The 25,380-nt window shown below is 47.0% G+C and overlaps 1 protein-coding gene across 4 annotated transcripts in view; it reads right to left on the bottom strand.

Annotated features, from left to right (window-relative positions):
• The window catches only part of SNX19 (sorting nexin 19), a 125,806-nt gene that overhangs the window by 7,371 nt on the left and 93,055 nt on the right, over positions 1-25,380 (bottom strand). For all 4 annotated transcript variants that reach the window (XM_063943626.1, XM_063943627.1, XM_063943628.1 and 1 more), the window contains one exon: positions 21,219-21,363. In XM_063943626.1, coding sequence (XP_063799696.1) covers positions 21,219-21,363 — 145 coding nt within the window. The remainder of the gene's footprint in view (positions 1-21,218; positions 21,364-25,380) is intronic.

The following is a 25,380-nucleotide window of genomic DNA, read 5'->3' as shown; positions in this document are numbered from 1 at the left end:
TAAGGCGTTAGACCCTAAGCCCGGTAGTTGTGTATTTATTATAGTGTTAAGTATTCACAGAGCGTCGGTGACGCTCAAACAGCTTTTAAGTTAATAAGGTTACACTGTGTTGCATCTACACCCTATCTCTACACTAGGGTTTTACTGCATATTACATTGTTTATGGTTTAGATATAAAGGTTTAACATTGTGAGCGTCTGCGCCGCTGGTGATCTCCTCGTGGTCCCGAGCGTCCGCTACGCTATAGCGAACCATTACGTTAGTCAGCAGCCAATAGCGTGCCTGCCTGTGATCTCTTGGCCGTGAGCAAACGTGACGCTTGAGCGTCTCGACCTCGGCTAAGCGATTGCTACGCAACGTGCGTACCCTTACGGTACTCCATACGTCAATAGCGTACAGTGTTCTTAGGCCTCTTAAAGGGTTTTAAATAAGATAAATATTTAGCTTTATCAATTGGCGGCTCGTCCGTCCTTCACATATCTCTGCTAGGTAATTTCAGCAGACATTATCCATCAGCAAAGGGCGGGAGATCATATTCTTCGCAGTGCTGACGGGATAAGCGTCTGCTTCGCTTAGTAAAGGGTGCTGAAGGAATCCGGAACCGGAGGTAAGAACAACACGCTAGTGTCTTTTAAAACTGTTTATTTCTATCTTGCGTACGCACGCACATATCTGCATTTCTTTTTCATTCGTGTATTTTCATATATCACTCTCCTGTTTGCCATTTTATAATTGATAAACGTGCTAAGAGAGATTTGTCGCTATTTCATAGTTAAAGTGTAAAAGTAATGCATTAAGGGATAAAGTGTAACGCACACACGCAGCTCTACCTAAAGGTACAAGGAGAGATTGGTGTGGGGTTCAGTAGAGGATCGAGGATCATCTACATTGATAAACGTGTACATTGTGTTACGGTGGACATTGGTTTTGTGTACACGTGTCTCTAACAAAGGGCTGAGACTCGCGTACGCAAAGGCCGACGCACGCAGCGTAAATTACGCAACAGAGCGTCTGGGTACGCCCACGTAACTCAAGTCACACGATAGTGTTGATTGTCAACAGGCGATAAATAGCGCAACAGGCGATAAATAGCGTAACAGGCGATAAATAGCGCAACAGGCGATAAATAGCGCAAAACGCGATAAATAGCGCAAATCTATTTTAATATCCGAAATTTAAATTAACAGATCCTTCTCCAAATTTACAACACATCTGGTCTAAAGAAAAAATTTCTGCGCAGAAATAGAAATAGAAACAAAAGTGTACATGTGATGAGTGAGTGTTTTGCAATTATATAAGTTTTACAATTTTGGGGATTGAACCACAGAAATCATCGAGTTCTCGTGAAGTACATACGTGTAAGTGACATACATGGTGGCTAGGGAGGCATCCCTTGTTAAACATATAAAGAGCATTAGAGTGTAGCAGACCAGGAGGTCATACTGTAACAGACCAGGAGATCAGACCAGGAGGTCGCATAACAGACCAGGAGGTCCAGGTACAGCAGACAAGGAAGTCCGCTATAGAGTCAAGTAGCCCAACACCAAGAAGGGTTGGAGCGGAACCCATATAGGCCATAAAGCTCAGGCTGAAGGAATTCGCAGCTGCTGAATGTCGATTCCACTGGTCGCTCCGTACATAAGATTAGTTGCTTATGTACTGAACGATTGTACCGCACGTAATTGTGTGCATTAGTTAGTCTGACCAGTACCATTTGTGTACGAACCCGGTCATAAACGCTATTTGTACATTCTGACGTGATTTGTGTAATTTTTTATTTTTTAAAAGGGAAGTTCGCTGGTCACTCAGGAATTATCCAACAACCCCACAGTTACTGGAAAGGGTTAATGCTCTGCGGATCACACCCACATGTTCCAGTAAACAAAGGTTCATAGGGGCCCTGGGTCGAGTACGCCAGCACTATATCAGTGTGTGGGCGTATTGGTCGGCGTGGGCGAGTAAGTGGGGTACTCGGTAAACCACCACCGTCAGCCTATCGAGAACATTTTGTTTTTTTGTAAGGGTTCGCTGAAGACCCTGATATAAAGGTCAGAGGTAGAGCAAGCAACACCTGCAAATTATGGGGGCCAGTTGTTCAGGAAGGGGGCAATCAACCTCGGTTCGGGTTGATTTAGTGAACCGACCAATCGGGTCGGCAAGGTACGTAATGTGTGAAAAATACGGCTCACACACAGAAGTTTTATGTGATGAATGGGAAAGAATGACAATGCATGACGGGGAGAAATTCCCAAGAGTAGGTAGCTTCAGCCCAGAAGTGTTAATGAATTTAAGGAGGAGGATATGTCTCATTAAATCAACAAAGAGACGAATCCAACATTATGATTATTTGCAGTTATGGCAACAGGAGGGTGAAATACAGAGAGGATTGGCTCAGGCGGCGGGATCTAATCCTATCAGGAAACTGGTAGCCACGGCCCCGCCGCCACCATACATATCAGGAGAGAAATTGGTTGCGGAGAATGACGCATCAGGGGGTAACAAACAGGCACTTAGCAACTGTATAAATGTTAAGGATAATGTTAATAAGTTAACCAATGCAAGTATTAACCCGTGCAAGTTGTACCCTGTTTTGAACTTTCCCCAGGAGTGTGATCAAGAGGACGAATCGGCAACAATATCGGCTCTCTCTCTAGCAGCCACCATATCAGAAACAACAGTAGGCACGGCCCAACCCATAAGATTAGTAACAAAGCCCCCTAGCGGAGGGACAGGTGAGGTCGTATCAACGGGTAAGTACGGCACCATACACTATGCTGAAACCATTTCACCACAGACTGTAGAATCTACACAGAATGATGTTGTTAAACTTGCTCCCGTGAGGGTAATAGCTGTTCCAAATGGGAAAACGGACACTACAGGAGTCACTCCTATCAGGAACATTGCCATGTACAGCCCGTTTTCCCGAATGGAATTAAGAACCATAGTGTCTGAATTCCCTGATCCTAGAAAAGACTTAGTTGCTAGCCAGAAATACATCAGAGACCTAGGGAACACTTTAGAGCCCAATAACAAAGACTGGCAGATATTGCTGAGGGCATGTTTACCCCCCAATGTCGACGCAGCTCAATTTTTAGCTGACTGTGGACTGGATCAGGATGTACCTCTTACAGATGTGTACAACAAAGATAATGTAAAAAGGATAAATTTACAGTTAAAGGAGTATTTCCCAGCTGTAGCCAAATGGAATAGAATTTTTTCCATTAAACAAAAAGAGTCAGAAACAGCTGCTGATTATTTTCACCGGGCATTATTAGAAATGGCAAAATACACTGGCATAGAGGACATTAGGACCAATGCAAATCATCAAGAAGTAGCAGTATCTGTGCTAATGGATGGTTTAAAAGAAGCATTAAAGACAAGGGTACAGACCACGCAACCATGTTGGCGAGGTCTGTCGGTGGCTACTTTGAGAGAGGCTGCTATTGATCACGACCAGAATATCACCAGACACAGGGAGTCACAAGGTGATAAGTTAATGGCCGTAAGTATACAGGCCCTGACCACAAAGCAGCCTTTGTATAGATCACCAAACCCTGTGGGTAAGTCAAATGTGGTAACATGTTATTTTTGTCATAAACAGGGACACATAGCACGAGACTGTAGAGCGAAAAATTCACAAAGATCATACCAACCCCCTAGACAACGACATGACACACGAAATTGGGATCAGGGTCCACAGAGACGGAGTTATGAGCCACATACAGGGGAAACAAAAAGATATCCCCCAAAAGGAGACTGGCAAACTCCTGGCAGTTCACATTTAACCCCTTCACAAGTAGTTGCTGCCAGCGGGATTCAGGGAGGTCACCATACCCAATAGGGGTGTGGCCATACCTGTAATCTGCAGCCAGTAAAATTGATTGCAAATCTTGGAAGTGAACCCGAGATTGCAATAAATGTAGCTGGTAAATCATTAAACTTTCTTGTAGATACGGGGGCGGCCAAATCAGTGATAAATTCGACAGTGGGCATGAGAACCACTGGTAAGACAATTCCAGCCATAGGGGTAACGGGAGTAGTCCAGCACTACCCTGTTAGCAAACCAGCCGAGATTACAATAGGGCCTTTACATACCAAGCATTCCTTTTTGCTGGCTGCATCGGCACCGACTAATCTCCTGGGAAGAGACTTATTGTGTAAAATGGGGTGCGTCATTTATTGTACTCCTGAAGGTGTATTCTTGGACATACCTGAGAATCACGCTCAGGAAGTGCGAGACATGTTAGACTCCCCATCAAAATTAATGTCACATACCATTATGACAAATAGGACTCTATCCCAAGTAGAAAAAATGACATCCCAGATACCAGAGTCACTTTGGACTAAAGATGGACAGGACACTGGATTAATGGCAAACGTAGCTCCGGTAGTTGTACAAGTAAAAGATGGTAGGATAGCTCCAAAAATCCCACAGTACCCTCTGAAGCCAGAGGTGGAGTTAGGAGTTTATCCCGTAATAGAGCGCTTGCTACAACAGGGCATTCTGGTAAGAACGTCCAGCACTGCCAATAGTCCCATCTTCCCTGTGAAAAAGAGTGGGGGGAGGGGTTACCGGCTAGTGCAGGATCTAAGGGGGATTAACAAAATAGTTGAGAGTCAGTTCCCCGTAGTGCCAAATCCAGCTGTCATCCTTATGCAAATCCCTCCCACTGCGAAATTTTTCACTGTTATTGACCTCTGCTCCGCTTTCTTTTCGGTACCTCTGCACCCTGACAGCCAATATTTGTTTGCATTTACATACAGAGGAGTCCAATACACATGAACTCGATTACCACAAGGTTTCATAGACAGTCCAAGTATATTTTCCCAGGCTTTGCATGATTGTTTACAGTCTTTCCAACCAGAGAGTGGATCAGTATTAATACAGTACGTGGATGATCTACTACTGTGTTCTGATTCAGTGGAAGCATCCCTGAAGGATACGAAACAGCTCCTGTTTCATCTTTCAGACACAGGACACAAGGTTTCCAAAGACAAGTTACAATTATGCCAAACTAAGGTAAAATATTTGGGACACTGTCTAACACAAGGACTGAGACACCTGACCGCTGATAGAATTCAAGCAATTAGAGACATGACTCTGCCACAAACCCAGCAACAGATCAGAACATTTTTAGGAATGTGTGGGTATTGCCGTAACGGGATCCCAGGGTTTTCCATTCTAGCGTTACCTTTGCAGGAGATGGTCTCCTCAAATAAACCTGATCGGATTTCGCACACAGACGAGTCCGAGATGGCATTTGAGAGACTTAAACAGTGCCTAACGCAGGCACCAGCATTAGGTATGCCAGACTATGGGAAACCCTTTGAGCTGTACGGAACAGAAAGTGCTGGTTGCGCGGCAGGCGTCTTAACCCAGAAGCACGGTGATGCCAGCAGGCCAGTAGCATACTATAGCGCTCAGCTAGATACGGTAGCGCGATCCCTCCCCACATGCTTGCGAAGCGTTGCTGCGATAGCATTGCTAGTAACGAAAAGCGAAGATGTAGTGCTAGGTCACAACCTCACAATTCATACACCACATGCAGTGTCAGCCTTGCTAAATTCTGCCCAAACCAGGCACGTCTCATCAGCGCGGTTTACAAGATGGGAATTGGCACTAATGGCCCCCGTAAACATTACCATAAGGAGATGCAGTGCATTAAATCCTGCAACATATCTCCCAGGTGTGCCTGGACAGGCACAAAGGGTGGAGGATGAGATTGGTGGGGAAGGAGAATTTAATACAAAGGAGGACACACATGATTGTATGGAATATTTGACCCAAAATTTTACCGCAAGGCCTGACATCAGTGACAACCCACTGGAAGATGTAGATCTAACTTTCTACACGGACGGTAGTTGTCACAGACAGTCAGACTCGGGAGACTTGTGTACTGGATACGCAGTCGTAGATGACCAAGGCACCATAGAAGCGGAACCGCTAGGCCCACCTCACTCAGCCCAGGTTGCTGAACTGGTCGCCCTAACCAGAGCATGTGAATTGGCTAAGGGCAAATCAGCCAATATCTACACCGACTCTAGATACGCATTCGGGGTAGTCCATGATTTTGGAGCCCTATGGCGCCTCAGAAATTTCATGACGGCAGCTGGTACACCGGTAGCGCATGCAGCTCACATCAAAAGGCTTCTAACAGCGATACAGGAACCCGACAGAGTGGCTGTTATCAAGTGTAAAGCACACACATATAGCCAGGACCCAGTATCACTTGGTAACAGCCGAGCAGACGAAGCAGCTAAGTTAGCAGCTGGTACCCCCAGACAGACAGACACCACACAATTGATGGTATTTAATACCATCAACACACAGAAGTTGTGTGAAATGCAAAATTTGTGTTCCACACAGGAAAAGGCAGTCTGGAAGGCAAAGGGATATGGCCACGAGTCCTCAGGACTCTGGACGGATGGACAAGGTAAACCGGTGGCCCCCAGAGCATATCTTCCATGTTTAGCTGAGGCAGCTCACGGGCTGACTCATCTGGGCAAGGAAGGAATGTGCAAGTTGGTAAGAGCATATTGGTGCGCCCCAGGATTTTCATCTCATGCAAGTAAGAGAGCAATGTCATGCCTTACATGCTTGAGAAAGAATATCGGAAAGGCAATACCAACAGAACCATCTCATATCCCACCTACAGGCGGTCCTTTTCAGGTAATACAGATTGACTTTATTCAATTACCCCCTTGTCGAAATTTGAAATATGTACTTGTTTGTATAGATGTGTTCTCAAATTGGGTCGAAGCATTTCCTGCGGCCACAAATACCGCTATGTTTACTGCTAAGAAAATTGTGCAGGAATTTGTATGTAGATATGGTATCCCTAGAATAATTGAAAGTGATAGGGGTACCCATTTTACAGGTGATGTCTTTCAAGGAATGTGTAAGTTGATGGGAATTGATAGCAAGCTGCACACTCCATACCGTCCACAGGCGAGTGCGAAGGTGGAAAGAGTGAACAGCACTATTAAAAATAAACTGAGCAAAGTTATGGCAGAGACAGGATTGGCATGGCCAGAAGCTTTACCCATTGTACTGTACAGCATCAGAACCACTCCCAGGTCCCCTCTTAATCTGTCTCCCTTTGAAATCTTGTTTGGTCGACAACCGCATGTTATGATTAACCCTCAGGATGATTTGAAGTGTAACAATGAAGTGACTGTAAAATACTTGATTAACATGAGTAAACAGTTAAGGAATCAGAATGATAATTTGAAGTTAGTGATTCCTGATTTACCAGATAGTAATTGTCATGACATTGAACCTGGGGATTATGTAATGATACGGAATTTTCTACGCTCAGGTTGCCCTATTGACAGATGGGAAGGACCATACCAAGTCTTATTGACTAGCACTACAGCATTAAAAGTTGCCGAGAGAGAGACTTGGGTTCATTCGTCCCATTGTAAGAAGGTTGCTGATCCAGAGAGGTCCCGTGATAAGGAACAGACGGTAGAGGAAGTTGTATCACTGGAGTGTCTGTTCCAGGAGGACTGAGGCGGCACCTGAGCATTGAGAATCACAAGATCAAAAGCAGTTGTCGATCCCCTGTTTCCCTTTTATTGTTTTTCTCCACTTCCCATCCCCTCTCCCTCAAATTATTTTTTTCCCCCTTCTCATTCTTCTTCGTTTCCTCCTAAGATGGACTTGCCTCAAGAGACTGTGATCCGGATTTTCCTGTTGACCATGATGTTGACCAGAGCAGTCTGTTCCGGCGAGAGTACCATGGAGGTCGAGAGAGGTTCTGGAATGGGTTCTGATGACAGAGATGGAGGCGTAGTTTCCCGAGAACAACATAATCAACAAGCAAAGGCGAGTATCAGAAAACGGTCCGATAACATAGACCATAGAAGGAATTGTGAAGGATTGTTAGCTGAAGAAAACTGTATCTGTAGGCTCTGTGACAATGTGGTTGAGGATGGGTGCATCAAAAAATGCCAATCCAGTTTTAATATCCACATGGACCGGCATCCCTTGAGTGACTATCACTCCTTAGTGGGTAGTGTGTTAAATCAAACAGATTGTTGGGTATGCTCTCAAGTACCTCAAGGTCATAGCAAATCAGGATTAGTACCATTTCCTTTAACGATAGGGGAGGTACTTGAGCTAAGTGGTGGGAGGCCGGTGGACAGGAGGTTTAATATCTCCAGTCCTCCTAGTTTGAAGCTCCACCAATATCATGTGGATAGATCCCCAATATGTTTTAACATTTCCAATCCCCGAAAGCCGGGAAATTGGGAAGTGTCATGGAGTAACCAAACCATGACCTTTTCATATAGAGCAGATAGAATGCCTACAGATACAGAGCTTATACGCCACATAGCCAGTAGAGGAAAATCTTTCCGATATAGGTATACCCTAGGAAGTAGGATTACGAGAGTTGGAGAGGTATCACCAGGATACTGTGCACATATCGTACAAGCTGATACGTGTACTAGACAGATGGGGGAATTAGGGTTAGGAGATTTCACATGGAAGATGTGTAATATGGTTATGTCCTACTCCGTCCCATATGTTCTCCCCGATGATGCATATTTCATATGCGGGAGGAAGGCGTATAAGTGGCTTGCCCCAAACTCTGAAGGATTGTGTTATATTGGAAAAGTACTGCCTGAAGTAATGACTGTATCACATGCCAAAATGAAAGATATACACCGTGTTGCCCAAGCTCCTTATACTCATACTCATTACGAGCACGTAGTTAAACGGCACCTGATAGAAAGAACAGAGCATCCGGCCTCTGACATGATCCATGAATCCACCGGGATTCAGTTTCTAATCGCGTTAGACATCACTCGCACCGCCAGAGGAGTGTTGAATTATAAATACATATCTGCGCTCGCAAATTTGTTAGACAATATCACAGAAATGTATGATGACACGTTTAGGTATACTGGAAGAGAACTTCAAGCCTATAAAACAGAACTGGTTCAGCATAGAATGGTTCTCAATTATCTCACGGCAGTAACAGGTGGATATTGTGTCACACTGGCAACGCAGTACGGCGTGAAATGCTGCACATATATAACGAACAGTACCGAGGACCCGGTCGAGGTCATAGACCAAAAGATGGACGATATTCTCCAACTGAAATGGGAATTTCGCAGGAGACACAATCTCACTCTTGCTGCTGTAGGTAATGAGCTGACTAGTTGGGTGTCATGGTTGAACCCGCGAAATTGGTTCTCTGGTTTAGGAGAATGGGCTCAAGGAGTCATAATGGATGTTGGGAAGTTTCTTCTATGTATCTTAGGTGTTGTCATAACGATTGGCTTGATATTTAGATGCGGTCAGGCTTTAATGAAGTGCAAACGTAGTACTAGGGTAATGAGTTTAAGGAGTGAGGAAATTGTAATTCCAATGGATTTGATTTATGACCCAACTGTAGAAACAATGATGTGATGAAAATGCGATTTCTACGGTCCGTTTCTTTCACCTGTTTTTCCGGTTTCTCCAAGGTAACAAGACCTACGTTTGACGAGGAATTTGATGACCCTGTATACAGATAACGGATGGATTAAAGAAGAAGTTTTGACAACCTTATACACAGATATTTGATGAACTATGCCATAGACCCCCAGTTTCCCTAGAAATTTTAAAATTACGCTAGCCCAACACTTTTGTAAGTCTATGGACATTGACAAAGCTTTTTGCCCACACGCCTTTTGGGCAAAAGCACAAAGAAGACTGCATTCAACAGACACCGAACAAGACTTCAACCGACAAATGTTCATTAACCTGACATAGAATACCACTGCATTTACCGTAATTATGTCTTTTCTTCATCTCTACAACCTTCAGGTAATTACACACATAGTCGATAGAGAATACAGGCACAGATATCAGCAATCACATTTCTCTATCGTCCTAAGTGGATGCTGGGGTTCCTGAAAGGACCATGGGGAATAGCGGCTCCGCAGGAGACAGGGCACAAAAAAGTAAAGCTTTACTAGGTCAGGTGGTGTGCACTGGCTCCTCCCCCTATGACCCTCCTCCAGACTCCAGTTAGATTTTGTGCCCGAACGAGAAGGGTGCAATCTAGGTGGCTCTCCTAAAGAGCTGCTTAGAGAAAGTTTAGTTTAGGTTTTTTTCTTTACAGTGAGTCCTGCTGGCAACAGGATCACTGCAACGTGGGACTTAGGGGGAAAGTAGTAAACTCACCTGCATGCAGAGTGGATTTGCTGCTTGGCTACTGGACACCATTAGCTCCAGAGGGATCGAACACAGGCCCAGCCGTGGAGTCCGGTCCCGGAGCCGCGCCGCCGACCCCCTTGCAGATGCTGAAGCGTGAAGAGGTCCGGAAACCGGCGGCTGAAGACTCCTCAGTCTTCATAAGGTAGCGCACAGCACTGCAGCTGTGCGCCATTTTCCTCTCAGCACACTTCACTGGGCAGTCACTGAGGGTGCAGAGCGCTGGGGGGGGGCGCTCTGAGAGGCAAATATAAACCTTATACAAGGCTAAAAATACCTCACATATAGCCCATAGGGGCTATATGGAGATATTTAACCCCTGCCTGACTGGAAAAATAGCGGGAGAAGAACCCGCCGAAAAAGGGGCGGGGCCTATCTCCTCAGCACACGGCGCCATTTTCTGTCACAGCTCCGCTGGTCAGAACGGCTCCCAGGTCTCTCCCCTGCACTGCACTACAGAAACAGGGTAAAACAGAGAGGGGGGGCACATTAATGGCTATATATATATATATTAAAGCAGCTATAAGGGAGCACTTAATATAAGGATATCCCTTGTATATATAGCGCTTTGTGGTGTGTGCTGGCAGACTCTCCCTCTGTCTCCCCAAAAGGGCTAGTGGGTCCTGTCTTCATTAGAGCATTCCCTGTGAGTTTGCGGTGTGTGTCGGTACGTGGTGTCGACATGTATGAGGACGATATTGGTGTGGAGGCGGAGCAATTGCCAAATATGCAGATGTCACCCCCCAGGGGGTCGACACCAGAATGGATGCCTTTATTTGTGGAATTACGTGATGGTTTATCTTCCCTTAAACAGTCAGTTGAGGACATGAGGCGGCCGGACAATCAATTAATGCCTGTCCAGGCGCCTCAAACACCGTCAGGGGCTGTAAAACGCCCTTTGCCTCAGTCGGTCGACACAGACCCAGACACGGGCACTGATTCCAGTGACGACGGTAGAAATTCAAACGTATTTTCCAGTAGGGCCACACGTTATATGATTTTGGCAATGAAGGAGACGTTACATTTAGCTGATACTACAGATACCGTAAAACAGGGTATTATGTATGGTGTGAAAAAACTACAAACAGTTTTTCCTGAATCAGAAGAATTAAATGACGTGTGTGATGAAGCGTGGGTTGCTCCTGATAAAAAGTTGATAATTTCAAAAAAGTTATTGGCATTATACCCTTTCCCGCCAGAGGTTAGGGCGCGCTGGGAAACACCCCCTAAGGTGGACAAGGCGCTCACACGCTTATCCAAACAAGTGGCGTTACCCTCTCCTGAGACGGCCGCACTTAAGGATCCATCAGATAGAAAGATGGAAGTTATTCAAAAGAATATATACACACATGCAGGTGTTATACTACGACCAGCTATAGCAACTGCCTGGATGTGCAGTGCTGGAGTAGTTTGGTCAGAATCCCTGATTGAAAATATTGATACCCTAGATAGGGACAATGTTTTACTGTCGTTAGAACAAATAAAGGATGCATTTATCTATATGCGTGATGCACAGAGGGATATTTGCACACTGGCATCTCGGGTGAGTGCTATGTCCATTTCAGCCAGAAGAGCCTTATGGACACGACAGTGGACAGGCGATGCGGATTCAAAACGTCACATGGAGGTTTTGCCGTATAAAGGGGAGGAGTTATTTGGAGTTGGTCTATCAGACTTGGTGGCCACGGCTACTGCCGGGAAATCCACTTTTTTACCTCAAGTCACTCCCCAACAGAGAAAGGCACCGACCTTTCAACCGCAGCCTTTTCGCTCCTACAAAAATAAGAGAGCAAAGGGCTTGTCGTACCTGCCACGAGGCAGAGGAAGAGGGAAGAGACACCAACAGGCAGCTCCTTCCCAGGAACAGAAGCCCTCCCCGGCTCCTGCAAAAACCTCAGCATGACGCTGGGGCCTCTCAAGCGGACTCGGGGACAGTGGGGGGCCGTCTCAAAAATTACAGCGCGCAGTGGGCTCACTCGCAGGTAGACCCCTGGATCCTGCAGATAATATCTCAGGGGTACAGGTTGGAATTAGAGACGGATCCTCCTCATCGTTTCCTGAAGTCTGCCTTACCAACCGTCTCTTCCGAAAGGGAGAGGGTGTTGGAAGCCATTCACAAGCTGTACGCTCAGCAGGTGATAGTCAAAGTACCCCTATTACAACAAGGAAAGGGGTATTATTCCACTCTATTTGTGGTACCGAAGCCGGATGGCTCGGTAAGGCCTATTCTAAATCTGAAGTCCTTGAACCTCTACATAAAAAAGTTCAAGTTCAAGATGGAGTCACTCAGAGCAGTGATAGCGAACCTGGAAGAAGGGGACTTTATGGTATCCTTGGACATCAAGGATGCGTATCTACACGTTCCGATTTACCCCGCACACCAGGGGTACCTCAGGTTCATTGTTCAAAACTGTCACTATCAGTTTCAGACGCTGCCGTTCGGATTGTCCACGGCGCCTCGGGTCTTTACCAAGGTAATGGCCGAGATGATGATTCTTCTTCGAAGAAAAGGCGTATTAGTTATCCCATACTTGGACGATCTCCTAATAAGGGCAAGGTCCAGAGAACAGCTGGAGACAGCTTTAGCACTATCTCAAGAGGTGCTAAGACAACACGGGTGGATTCTGAATATTCCAAAATCCCATTTAATCCCGACAACTCGTCTGCTGTTCCTAGGAATGATTCTGGACACGGTTCAGAAAAAGGTTTTCCTTCCAGAGGAAAAAGCCAAGGAGTTATCCGATCTGGTCAGGAACCTCCTAAAACCAGGAAAAGTGTCAGTACATCAATGCACAAGAGTCCTGGGAAAAATGGTGGCTTCTTACGAAGCAATTCCATTCGGCAGATTCCATGCAAGAATATTCCAAAGGGATCTGTTGGACAAATGGTCAGGGTCGCATCTGCAGATGCACCTGCGAATAACCCTGTCACCAAAGACAAGGGTGTCACTTCTGTGGTGGTTGCAGAAGGCTCACCTATTAGAAGGCCGCAGATTCGGCATTCAGGATTGGATCCTGGTGACCACGGACGCCAGCCTGAGAGGCTGGGGAGCAGTCACACAAGGAAGAAACTTCCAGGGAGTATGGACGAGTCTGGAAAAGTCTCTTCACATAAACATTCTGGAACTAAGAGCAATCTACAATGCTCTAAGCCAGGCGGAACTTCTCCTGCAAGGAAAGCCGGTGTTGATTCAGTCGGACAACATCACGGCGGTCGCCCATGTAAACAGGCAGGGCGGCACAAGAAGCAGGAGTGCAATGGCAGAAGCTGCCAAGATTCTTCGCTGGGCGGAGAATCACGTGATAGCACTGTCAGCAGTGTTCATCCCGGGCGTGGACAACTGGGAAGCAGACTTCCTCAGCAGACACGATCTTCATCCGGGAGAGTGGGGTCTACATCCAGAAGTCTTCAACATGTTAATAGACCGTTGGGAAAGACCAATTGTAGACATGATGGCGTCTCGCCTCAACAAGAAACTGGACAAATATTGCGCCAGGTCAAGAGATCCACAGGCAATAGCTGTGGACGCACTGGTAACTCCTTGGGTGTACCAGTCAGTGTATGTGTTTCCTCCTCTGCCGCTCATACCAAAGGTATTGAAGATCATACGGCAAAGAAGAGTAAGAACAATACTAGTGGTTCCGGATTGGCCGAGAAGGACTTGGTATCCGGAACTTCAAGAGATGCTCACGGACGAACCGTGGCCTCTACCTCTGAGAAGGGACCTGCTACAGCAGGGTACCTGTCTTTTTCAAGACTTACCGCGGCTGCGTTTGACGGCATGGCGGTTGAACGCCAGATCCTAAAAGGGAAAGGCATTCTAGAAGAAGTCATTCCTACCTTGATTAAGGCACGGAAGGAAGTCACCGTGAAACATTATCACCGCATTTGGCGAAAATATGTAGCGTGGTGCGAGGATCGGAGGGTTCCGACGGAGGAATTCCAACTGGGTCGTTTCCTACATTTCCTGCAATCAGGATTATCTATGGGTCTCAAATTGGGATCCATTAAGGTTCAAATTTCGGCCCTGTCAATATTCTTCCAAAAAGAATTGGCCTCTGTCCCTGAGGTCCAGACTTTTGTCAAGGGAGTACTGCATATACAGCCTCCTGTGGTGCCTCCGGTGGCACCGTGGGATCTAAATGTAGTTTTAGATTTCCTCAAATCCCATTGGTTTGAACCATTGAAAAAGGTGGATTTGAAATATCTCACATTGAAAGTGACTATGTTACTAGCCCTGGCCTCTGCCAGGAGAGTATCTGAATTGGCGGCTTTATCTTATAAAAGTCCTTATCTAATCTTCCATTCGGATAGGGCAGAACTGCGGACTCGTCCGCATTTTCTCCCTAAAGTGGTATCAGCATTTCATCTGAACCAACCTATTGTGGTGCCTGCGGCCACTAGCGACTTGGAGGACTCCAAGTTGTTGGACGTTGTCAGAGCCTTAAAAATATACATTGCAAGGACGGCTGGAGTCAGAAAATCTGACTCGCTGTTTATATTGTATGCACCCAACAAGTTGGGCGCACCTGCTTCTAAGCAGTCGATTGCTCGTTGGATTTGTAACACAATTCAACTTGCACATTCTGTGGCAGGCCTGCCACAGCCTAAAACTGTAAAAGCCCACTCCACAAGGAAGGTGGGCTCATCTTGGGCGGCTGCCCGAGGGGTCTCGGCATTACAACTCTGCCGAGCAGCTACGTGGTCGGGGGAGAACACGTTTGTAAAATTTTACAAATTTGATACCCTGGCAAAGGAGGACCTGGAGTTCTCTCATTCGGTGCTGCAGAGTCATCCGCACTCTCCCGCCCGTTTGGGAGCTTTGGTATAATCCCCATGGTCCTTTCAGGAACCCCAGCATCCACTTAGGACGATAGAGAAAATAAGAATTTACTTACCGATAATTCTATTTCTCGGAGTCCGTAGTGGATGCTGGGCGCCCATCCCAAGTGCGGATTATCTGCAATACTTGTACATAGTTATTGTTAACTAATTCGGGTTATTGTTAAGGAGCCATCTTTAAGAGGCCCTTTCTGTTGTCATACTGTTAACTGGGTTTAGATCACAAGTTGTACGGTGTGATTGGTGTGGCTGGTATGAGTCTTACCCGGGATTCAAAATGCCTCCCTTATTGTGTATGCTCGTCCGGGCACAGTACCTAACTGGAGTCTGGAGGAGGGTCATAGGGGGAGGAGCCAGTGCACACCACCTGACCTAGTAAAGCTTTACTTTTTTGTGCCCTGTCTCCTGCGGAGCCGCTATTCCCCATGGTCCTTTCAGGAACCCCAGCATCCACTACGGACTCCGAGAAATAGAATTATCGGTAAGTAAATTCTTATTATTCCCCCATTCATGTATCATCAACTAAAATGTGCTCCCCATTTTGTTACAACCACAGCCGAAAAGAGCTCGGTAAAGTTTGACAGCCCATCCACAGACCCGTACCACGGGATAAGAAGGAATTCAAATGTATACTTCGCAATACCTCGAAGCTTGATTTAAAACACGTACGGCACGATGATACATGACCCCCCAAACACGGATTCATACACACATGCTTCTGCTATCTCACTAGGTCATACCCTTTTCCTACCTTCTCCTCTCCTCCCCTACCCAACCATGTAAATGTATTAACCCCTGACATATATTTTTCTCGTTTTGAAATGTTTTAGGAAGTGGCAGTTATTGTTGACTGCCAAAGGGTGGACTGTCAAAGTCAGAAAAATATCACGATGCACACTGCCATATTTGCACCTCATACAGGTCCGCGCTGCGCATGCGTGCGCTCTCCCGTGCGTGCGCATACTCGCTGTAGCGGGCACCCGCAGGCGCACGGTATGTGCATTTACGGTAGAGTTTATGTGTTCGTAGCGTGCGACTCAATCGTTACATATTTTCACTATATAATATATTTTGTAGATCATGGTCCCTTTGATAGATTCTGAAAGTTTAGTTAATATAGCATGTTCATGGACAGAGAAATCCCTCTTTGTTTGATACGAAGGGTCAGACAGGAGTAATACTGTGGTGTTTAGTATCCATCGGAAGAATATTTAATTAGCAATATCCCGGTGTTGGTTTGAAGCGGATTAATCGCTCGTGCGAATAGTTATGGACATAAGAAGTTTATGTCCATTTACTATTATTTGCACTTACTTATCCATGCGGCGGGAAACCCAGTTTCCCACCCACCTGAGCAGTTGGAAATTGTCACAGCCCACCTGTATGAATCAACCTATGACCTTTTGTTATAATGCGAGGAGGAATTCCTGTGTCCAATGAACAATGAGATTGTAGGGACCATTGAATTGTATTGTGTGTGGGGCATAAATAGACAAGCCGATCACATCCAGCTCTCACTCTTCAACGGTTCTCATTGCTGATAATCGGGAGCTGGATGTCCAGAGGCGCATGCGATCGTTCCCCTTTGTGCGTAAGTTTTCTCCGCAATCATATTGTTTTTCTTGTTATTGTGAGCCATATCTCTCTCTCTCTCTCTCTTCTCCTCTTTCTCTCGTATTCTCTTAAACGTAATAGTATTGTATTGTATTTCCTGTGTAGTTACCTGGTTAGTTAGTCTATGTTATATTGTAGTGTATGACTTGTACTGTATTATTCTTTTTGCAAGTATAACATTCATATAAGGCGTTAGACCCTAAGCCCGGTAGTTGTGTATTTATTATAGTGTTAAGTATTCACAGAGCGTCGGTGACGCTCAAACAGCTTTTAAGTTAATAAGGTTACACTGTGTTGCATCTACACCCTATCTCTACACTAGGGTTTTACTGCATATTACATTGTTTATGGTTTAGATATAAAGGTTTAACATTGTGAGCGTCTGCGCCGCTGGTGATCTCCTCGTGGTCCCGAGCGTCCGCTACGCTATAGCGAACCATTACGTTAGTCAGCAGCCAATAGCGTGCCTGCCTGTGATCTCTTGGCCGTGAGCGAACGTGACGCTTGAGCGTCTCGACCTCGGCTAAGCGATTGCTACGCAACGTGCGTACCCTTACGGTACTCCATACGTCAATAGCGTACAGTGTTCTTAGGCCTCTTAAAGGGTTTTAAATAAGATAAATATTTAGCTTTATCACTCTAGAAGATGAGCACTCTGCAGCCACCACAGCAGCGACACCCTGGCCCTCGGAGACAGGGTTATCAGCCGATGCATCTGAAGATGCGATCCGGACCACTTGTCCAACAGATCCCACTGAAAGATCCTTGCATGGAACCTTCCGAATGGAATTGCTTCGTAAGAAGACACCATCTTTCCCAGGACTCGCGTGCAGTGGTGCACAGACACCTGTTTTGGTTTTAGGAGGTCTCTGACTAGAGATGACAACTCCTTGGCCTTCTCCTCCGGGAGAAACACTTTTTTCTGTTCTGTGTCGAGAACCATCCCCAGGAACAGTAGACGCGTTGTAGGAACCAGCTGCGACTTCGGAATGTTCAGGATCCAGCCGTGCTGTTGTAGCACTGCCCGAGCTAGTGCTACTCCGATCAACAACTGTTCCCTGGACCTCGCCTTTATAAGGAGATCGTCCAAGTACGGGATAATTATAACTCCCTTTTTTCGAAGGAGTATCATCATCTCTGCCATTACCTTGGTAAATACCCTCGGTGCCGTGGACAGACCAAACGGCAACGTCTGGAATTGGTAATGACAGTCCTGTACCACAAATCTGAGGTACTCCTGGTGAGGGGGGTAAATGGGGATATGCAGGTAAGCATCCTTGATGTCCAGTGATACCATGTAATCCCCTTCGTCCAGGCTTGCAATAACCGCCCTGAGCGATTCCATTTTGAACTTGAACCTTCGTATATAAGTGTTCAAGGATTTCAAATTTAAGATGGGTCTCACCGAACCGTCCGGTTTCGGTACCACAAACATTGTGGAATAGTAACCCCGTCCCTGTTGAAGTAGGGGCACCTTTACTATCACTTGTTGTTAATACAGCTTGTGAATTGCCTGTAACACTGCCTCCCTGTCTGAGGAAGCCGTCGGCAAGGCAGATTTGAGGAAACGGCGAGGGGGAGACGTCTCGAATTCCAGCTTGTACCCCTGAGATACTACCTGTAGAATCCAGGGATCCACCCGTGAGCGAGCCCACTGGTCGCTGAAGTTCTTGAGATGGGCCCCCACCGTACCTGGCTCCGCCTGTGGAGCCCCAGCGTCATGCGGTGGACTTAGAGGAAGCGGGGGAGGACTTTTGTTCCTGGGAACTGGCTGTATGCTGCAGCTTTTTCCCTCTACCTCTGCCTCTGGGCAGAAAGGACGCGCCTTTAACCCGCTTACCTTTCTGGGGCCGAAAGGACTGTACCTGATAATACGGTGCTTTCTTTGGCTGTGAGGGAACATGGGGTAAAAATGATGATTTCCCAGCTGTAGCTGTGGAAACGAGGTCCGAGAGACCACCCCCAAACTCCTCACCCTTGTAAGGCAAAACTTCCATGTGCCTTTTAGAATCAGCATCACCTGTCCACTGCCGAGTCCACAATCCTCTGCTGGCAGAAATGGACATTGCGTTTATTTTAGATGCCAGCCGGCAAATATCCCTCTGTGCATCTCTCATGTATAAGACTGCGTCTTTAATGTGCTCTACGGTTAGCAATATAGTGTCCCTGTCTAAGGTATCAATGTTATCTGACAGGGAATCTGACCACGCAGCTGCAGCACTGCACATCCATGCTGAAGCAATAGCTGGTCTCAGTATAATGCCTGAGTGTGTATATACAGACTTCAGGATAGCCTCCTGCTTTCTATCTGCAGGTTCCTTTAAGGCGGCCGTGTCCGGAGACGGTAGTGCCACCTTCTTTGACAGACGTGTGAGCGCTTTATCCACCCTAGGGGATGTCTCCCAACGTGACCTGTCCTCTGGCGGGAAAGGGTACGCCATTAGTAACCTTTTAGAAATTACCAATTTCTTATCTGGGGAAGCCCACGCTTCTTCACACACTTCATTTAATTCATCAGATGGGGGAAAAACCACTGGTAGCTTTTTCTCCCCAAACATAATCCCCTTTTTTGTGGTACCTGGGGTAATATCAGAAATGTGCAACACATTTTTCATTGCCGTAATCATGTAACGGGTGGCTCTATTGGAATGTACACTAGTCTCATCGTCGTCGACACTGGAGTCAGTATCCGTGTCGACGTCTGTGTCTGCCATCTGAGGTAGCGGGCGTTTTAGGGCCCCTGATGGCTTTTGAGACGCCTGGGCAGGCACGGGCTGAGAAGCCGGCTGTCCCACATCTGCTATGTCGTCAAACCTTTTATGTAAGGAGTTGACACTGTCGCGTAATTCCTTCCACATGTCCATCCACTCAGGTGACATCACATTTATCGGCATCTGCTCCGCCTCCACATAAGCCTCCTCATCAAACATGTCGACACAGCCGTACCGACACACCGCACACACACAGGGAATGCTCTGACTGAGGACAGGACCCCACAAAGTCCTTTGGGGAGACAGAGAGAGAGTATGCCAGCACACACCAGAGCGCTATATAATACAGGGATTCACACTACCCACAGTGATTTTTCCCCTATAGCTGCTATTACACAAATTGTGCCTAAATTTAGTGCCCCCCCTCTCTTTTTTACCCTATGTAGTCTGGAAACTGCAGGGGAGAGCCTGGGGAGCGTCCTTCCAGCGGAGCTGTTAAAGAAAATGGCGCCAGTGTGCTGAGGGAGATAGCCCCGCCCCTTTTTCGGCGGACTTCTCCCGCTTTTTTATATGTATATCTGGCAGGGGATTTTACACATATATAGTCTTAATGACTATATTATGTGTTTATTTTGCCAGCAAGGTACTTTTATTGCAGCCCAGGGCGCCCCCCCCCAGCGCCCTGCACCCATCAGTGACCGGAGTGTGAGGTGTGCATGGGGAGCAATGGCGCACAGCTGCAGTGCTGTGCGCTACCTTGGTGAAGACCGAAGTCTTCTGCCGCCGATTTCCAGGAATGTCTTCTTGCTTCTGGCTCTGTAAGGGGGACGGCGGCGCGGCTCCGGGACCGGACGACCGAGGCTGGGCCTGTGTTCGATCCCTCTGGAGCTAATGGTGTCCAGTAGCCTAAGAAGCCCAAGCTAGCTGCAAGCAGGTAGGTTCGCTTCTCTCCCCTTAGTCCCTCGTAGCAGTTAGTCTGTTGCCAGCAGATCTCACTGAAAATAAAAAACCTAAATTATACTTTCTTTTCTAAGAGCTCAGGAGAGCCCCTAGTGTGCAACCAGCTCGGCCGGGCACAAAATTCTAACTGAGGTCTGGAGGAGGGGCATAGAGGGAGGAGCCAGTGCACACCAGGTAGTCCTAAATCTTTCTTAGTTGTGCCCAGTCTCCTGCGGAGCCGCTATTCCCCATGGTCCTTACGGAGTTCCCAGCATCCACTAGGACGTCAGAGAAAGGGAGGTTAGAGTTAGGCACTAGAGGGAGGATTAGGCTGCTGCGTGGTTTTGCAGGTTAGGATGCAGAAATGGAGTTAGGATGCAGAAAGGGAGGTTATAGTTAGGCAATAGAGGGATGATTAGGGCTGCAAGGTGGGGGTGGGGGGTTGGCGGTTTAAAGTTAGGCTGCAGGATGGGAGGTTAGAATTAGGCTGGGGGATGGAAGGTTAGAGTTAGGCACTCGAAGGATGATTAGGCTGCGGGGGGGGGGGGGGGCAGGTTAGAGTTAGGCTGCAGGATGGGAGGTTAGAATTAGGCTGGGGGATGGGAGGTTAGAGTTAAGCATTAGGGGAAGGGTTAGGGATACTCACTGACGGAATCGCTGCAGAATCTGCAGAACACGCCGTACCAAGTAAGTCACTGCAAGACCACCAGGAACCTTTTGGCATCATTTTCTGTGTGTCGTCAACACGTTGAATATTGACATTGCGAATGTCAACAAAATATACCATACTCATAACAGAGTCAGGTTGCAGAGTGATAATAGAGATAATTGTTAGTGATGTTACTCACAGACCTGTCACTGATTTCCGTGTCCAGGGATAATGGAGAATGGTGATTTCTTCCTACCTGTTGCCTGGGGGTTGATGGAGGAGACCCGAGACCGCGTGCTGGGCACCGGTGGCTTTTCCTGAGATGCAGCGCTCTCCTGCAGCGCCTGTTCCTGCTTTTGGATAAAGGACTCCATAGCGCAGACTGGCAGGACGTCGGACACCTGAAGAGGAGCAGGTAAGGATACGTGTGCGGTGATACAGTCACTCTATTCCCAGATTCTCTCATGCAGTCTATTACCAGCAATACTGATCCAATCAGGTCATTGTGCTGCAAATATTCTACTAAATACTTTTTTTTGTCATTCAAGTGCAGGCTCTCAATGGGGGTAATTCCAAGTTGATCGCAGCAGGAATTTTGTTAGTAGTTGGGCAAAACCATGTGCACTGGAGGGGAGGCAGATATAACATGTGCAGAGAGAGTTAGATTTGAGTGGGTTATTTTGTTTCTGTGCAGGGTAAATACCGGCTGCTTTATTTTTACACTGCAAATTAGATTGCAGATTGAACACACCACACCCAAATCTAACTCTCTCTGCACATGTTAAGTCTGCCTCCCCTGCAGTGCACATGGTTTTGCCCAACTGCTAACATAATTCCTGCTACGATCAACTTGGAATTACCCCCAATGTGCTATAAACCTACGACACCGCCGCCACGTCTACAGGAGCAAACACTTCAGCATTTACCTGCATTACTGACATTCTTCTAGAACAGGCATGTCCAAACTGCGGCCCTCCAGCTGTTGAGAAACTACACATCCCAGCATGCCCTGACACAGCTTTAGCATTCTCTGACAGCAAAACTGTGTCAGGGCATGCTGGGATATGTAGTTTCACAACAGCTGGAGGGCCGCAGTTTGGACATGCCTGTTCTAGAAAGTAGTAAACCTTCCAGGATTGACAGTGACAGTAAGAACCACTCTGACACATTGCTCAGGCCATGTCTGATCTGTAGCGTTACCTCTGTGACAGAAGCTGCATCTATTAGCGTTTAGTGCCTTATCAGGTAAAGCAGTGTTTTGCAAACTAAAGGGGGTACACACGGAGAGATCCGTGCTTAAATTCTAAGTAATCTGACTAGATTGCTTAGAATTTAAGCACGGATCTCTCCGTGTGTACCCCCCATAGAGATAGCGATCCGCAGCCCCGCGCGTCGCTATTGCCGGTGCTAGATTGGCCTGCATGCAGGCACAATCTAGCTGGTCGCTCATTTCACTGCTGGGTGAAATGAGTGGCCCCCCTCGCTCAGCACATATCTCTCCCCGTGTGTACGGGACTTAAGGGTCTAATTCAGTAAGGACGGCAAATTCTGCAAATTAGGAGCATTTACAATCCTTTTCCTAGCATGCTGACCGCCGCCTCCCCTTCCCCCCCTTCAACAAGCAGAAATTGTGATCATATCGCTATTAGAGGGAAATTAAGGATACCTCCTGCTCCCCCTCAATGCTCCGTATCCTCCTTCCATCAGGGCCGGGTTTGGGAAACACTGTGTTAAAGAGTTGTTAAAGGATGATCAGGCACGCAGAAAATAGGATTTTAATACCTACCGGTAAATCCTTTTCTCTTAGTCCGTAGAGGATGCTGGGGACTCCGTAAGGACCATGGGGTATAGACGGGATCCGCAGGAGACATGGGCACACTATAAGACTTTGAATGGGTGTGAACTGGCTCCTCCCTCTATGCCCCTCCTCCAGACCTCAGTTAGAAAACTGTGCCCAGGAAGACGGACATTTCGAGGAAAGAATTTATTGATTAAACACAGTGAGTGCCATACCAGCTCACACCACGAACATATCGCAGAACGTGGCATTCAAAAGAATACCAGCCCACCGCATGACAATACACAGCCACAAGCTGAGAGAATATGTAACACAACCAGTGTGTCAACACAACCAATAATAAAACACCGCCTGCCATGGCATGCACGTCAGCAACAGCCTGACAGAGAAGAAACACCACAAGAGTGTAACCAGAACCAACAACTGCAGACACAGTACGCACTGGGACGGGCGCCCAGCATCCTCTACGGACTAAGAGAAAATAATTTACCGGTAGGTATTAAAATCCTATTTTCTCATACGTCCTAGAGGATGCTGGGGACTCCGTAAGGACCATGGGGTTTATACCAAAGCTCCAGACCGGGCGGGAGAGTGCGGACGACTCTGCAGCACCGATTGAGCAACATGAGGTCCCCATCAGCCAGGGTATCAAACTTGTAGAGCTTAGCAGAAGTGTTTGAACCCGATCAAGTAGCCGCTCAACAAAGTTGAACCGCCGAGACTCCTCGGGCATCCGCCCAAGAAGAGCCCATCTTCCTAGTAGAATGGGTCTCCACCAACTTCGGTAACGGCCATCCAGCCGTAGAACGAACACACCGAATCGTATCACAGATCCAGCGTATAACAGACTGCATAGACGCAGACGCCCCAAAATCGTGCTGGGAGCACACCGGACAAACAGAGCCTCTGTTTCCCCAATCCGAGCCAAATTGGTGACATAAATATTCAAAGCCCCGACTACCTCGAGAGACTTTGAATCAGCCAATGCTTAAGTAACCACAGGCATCAAAATAGGCTGTTTTCTGCAAAACACAGAAACCACTTTTGGCAGAACTATTATCAGAGTTCTCAATTCCACTCTATACACATGGAAGATCAAACAGGGGCTCTTGTGAGACAAAGCCGCTACTTCCGCCACCCGCCTTGCGGACGCCAAAGCCAATAGCATGACCACTCTTTAAGAGAGAAATTTTAACACCACCTTTCCCTAAAGGTTCCAATCGGTGAAACACAAGAAACGCAACACCACGTCAAGGTCCCACGGTGCCAATGGGGACACAAATGGAGGTTGGATGTGCAGTACTCCTTTCACGAAAGTTTGAACTTTCGGAAAGGTGGCCAATTCTTTTTTTTTTTTTTTTTAAGAAAATGTATAAGGCCAAAACTGCACTGAAATGGAGCCTAACTTTAGGCCTGCATCCACACCTGCTTGCAAAGAATGGAGAAGAACGACCCAGCTGAAAATCTTCCGTAGGAGCCTTCTTGGTTTTACCAAGACACACATTTACACCAACTACGGTGGTAAGGCTTTGCCGTTACTTCTTTTCTAGCTTGAAGATGTGTGGAAACGACTTCACTGGGAATACCCTTTCGGGCTAGGATACGGCATTCAACCGCCACGCCGTCAACCGCAGTAAGTCTTGATACACGCCCGGATCTTACTGTCACAGTTCCTCACTTAGAGGAAGCGGCCAGGGATCTACTATGAGTAAAGCGTGAAAAACTGGATACCAAGCCCTCCTTGGCTAGGCCGGAACAATGAGGATCGCCTGAACCTTTGGTCTTCTTACGTTTATCACCTTCAGAAAGAGTGAAGCGGAGGGGACACATAGACCGACTGAAAACACCCAAGGTGTCATGAGGGCGTCCACTGCTATAGCTTGAGTGTCCCTTGACCTGGAACAATATCCCTGAGGCCTCTTGTTGAGGCGAGACGCCAACATGTCCAATCGAGGCACTCCTCAAAGACTTGTCACTTCCGTGAAAACTTCTCGATGACGACTGTATATCTCCCGGATGGAGATCGTGTCTGCAGAGGAAATCTATTTCTCCGTCGTTTACATCCGTAACGAAGACTGCTAATACAGTGTTTACTAGTCTTTCCACCCAGCGGCAAACTTTTGCATCTTCTGCCATTGCTGCTATGCTCCTTGTTCCGCCCTAGCGGCTTACTTACGCCACTGCTGTCAAGTCGTCCTACGGTACTAACACGGGCAGATCATGAAGCATATGTTTGTCGAAAAAGGCTCTTAATTCAAGAAAGCTTATTGCAGACAAGCTTCCCAGCTTGACCTTTTCCTCCGGAAATACTTCCCTTTGCAAGGGCTGCTCCCCAGCCTCGGAGATCTGCTTGCATGGACACCAGGATCTAATCCTGGATCCCGAACCTTCGTCCCTCTAAAAGGTGAGAACCGAGAAGACACCACAGGAGCGATATCCTGGCCATTAGGATTATATTCCGGTGCATGTGCAGGTGAGACCCGGACCACATTTCCAACTGGTCCCTTGAAAACCACTCTGGCATTTGACCTGCTCACCGAAAAGGCCTCTTAGGCCGCACCCATCTGTTTCATCAACGGAACCGATTGATGGATTATGACTGCAAATCTGATCCGACTCC

This window comes from Pseudophryne corroboree, chromosome 10 (assembly GCF_028390025.1).
Source record: "Pseudophryne corroboree isolate aPseCor3 chromosome 10, aPseCor3.hap2, whole genome shotgun sequence".
NCBI classification, from domain to species: Eukaryota; Metazoa; Chordata; class Amphibia; order Anura; family Myobatrachidae; genus Pseudophryne; species Pseudophryne corroboree.
This window is presented reverse-complemented; position numbering and strand designations above follow the sequence as displayed.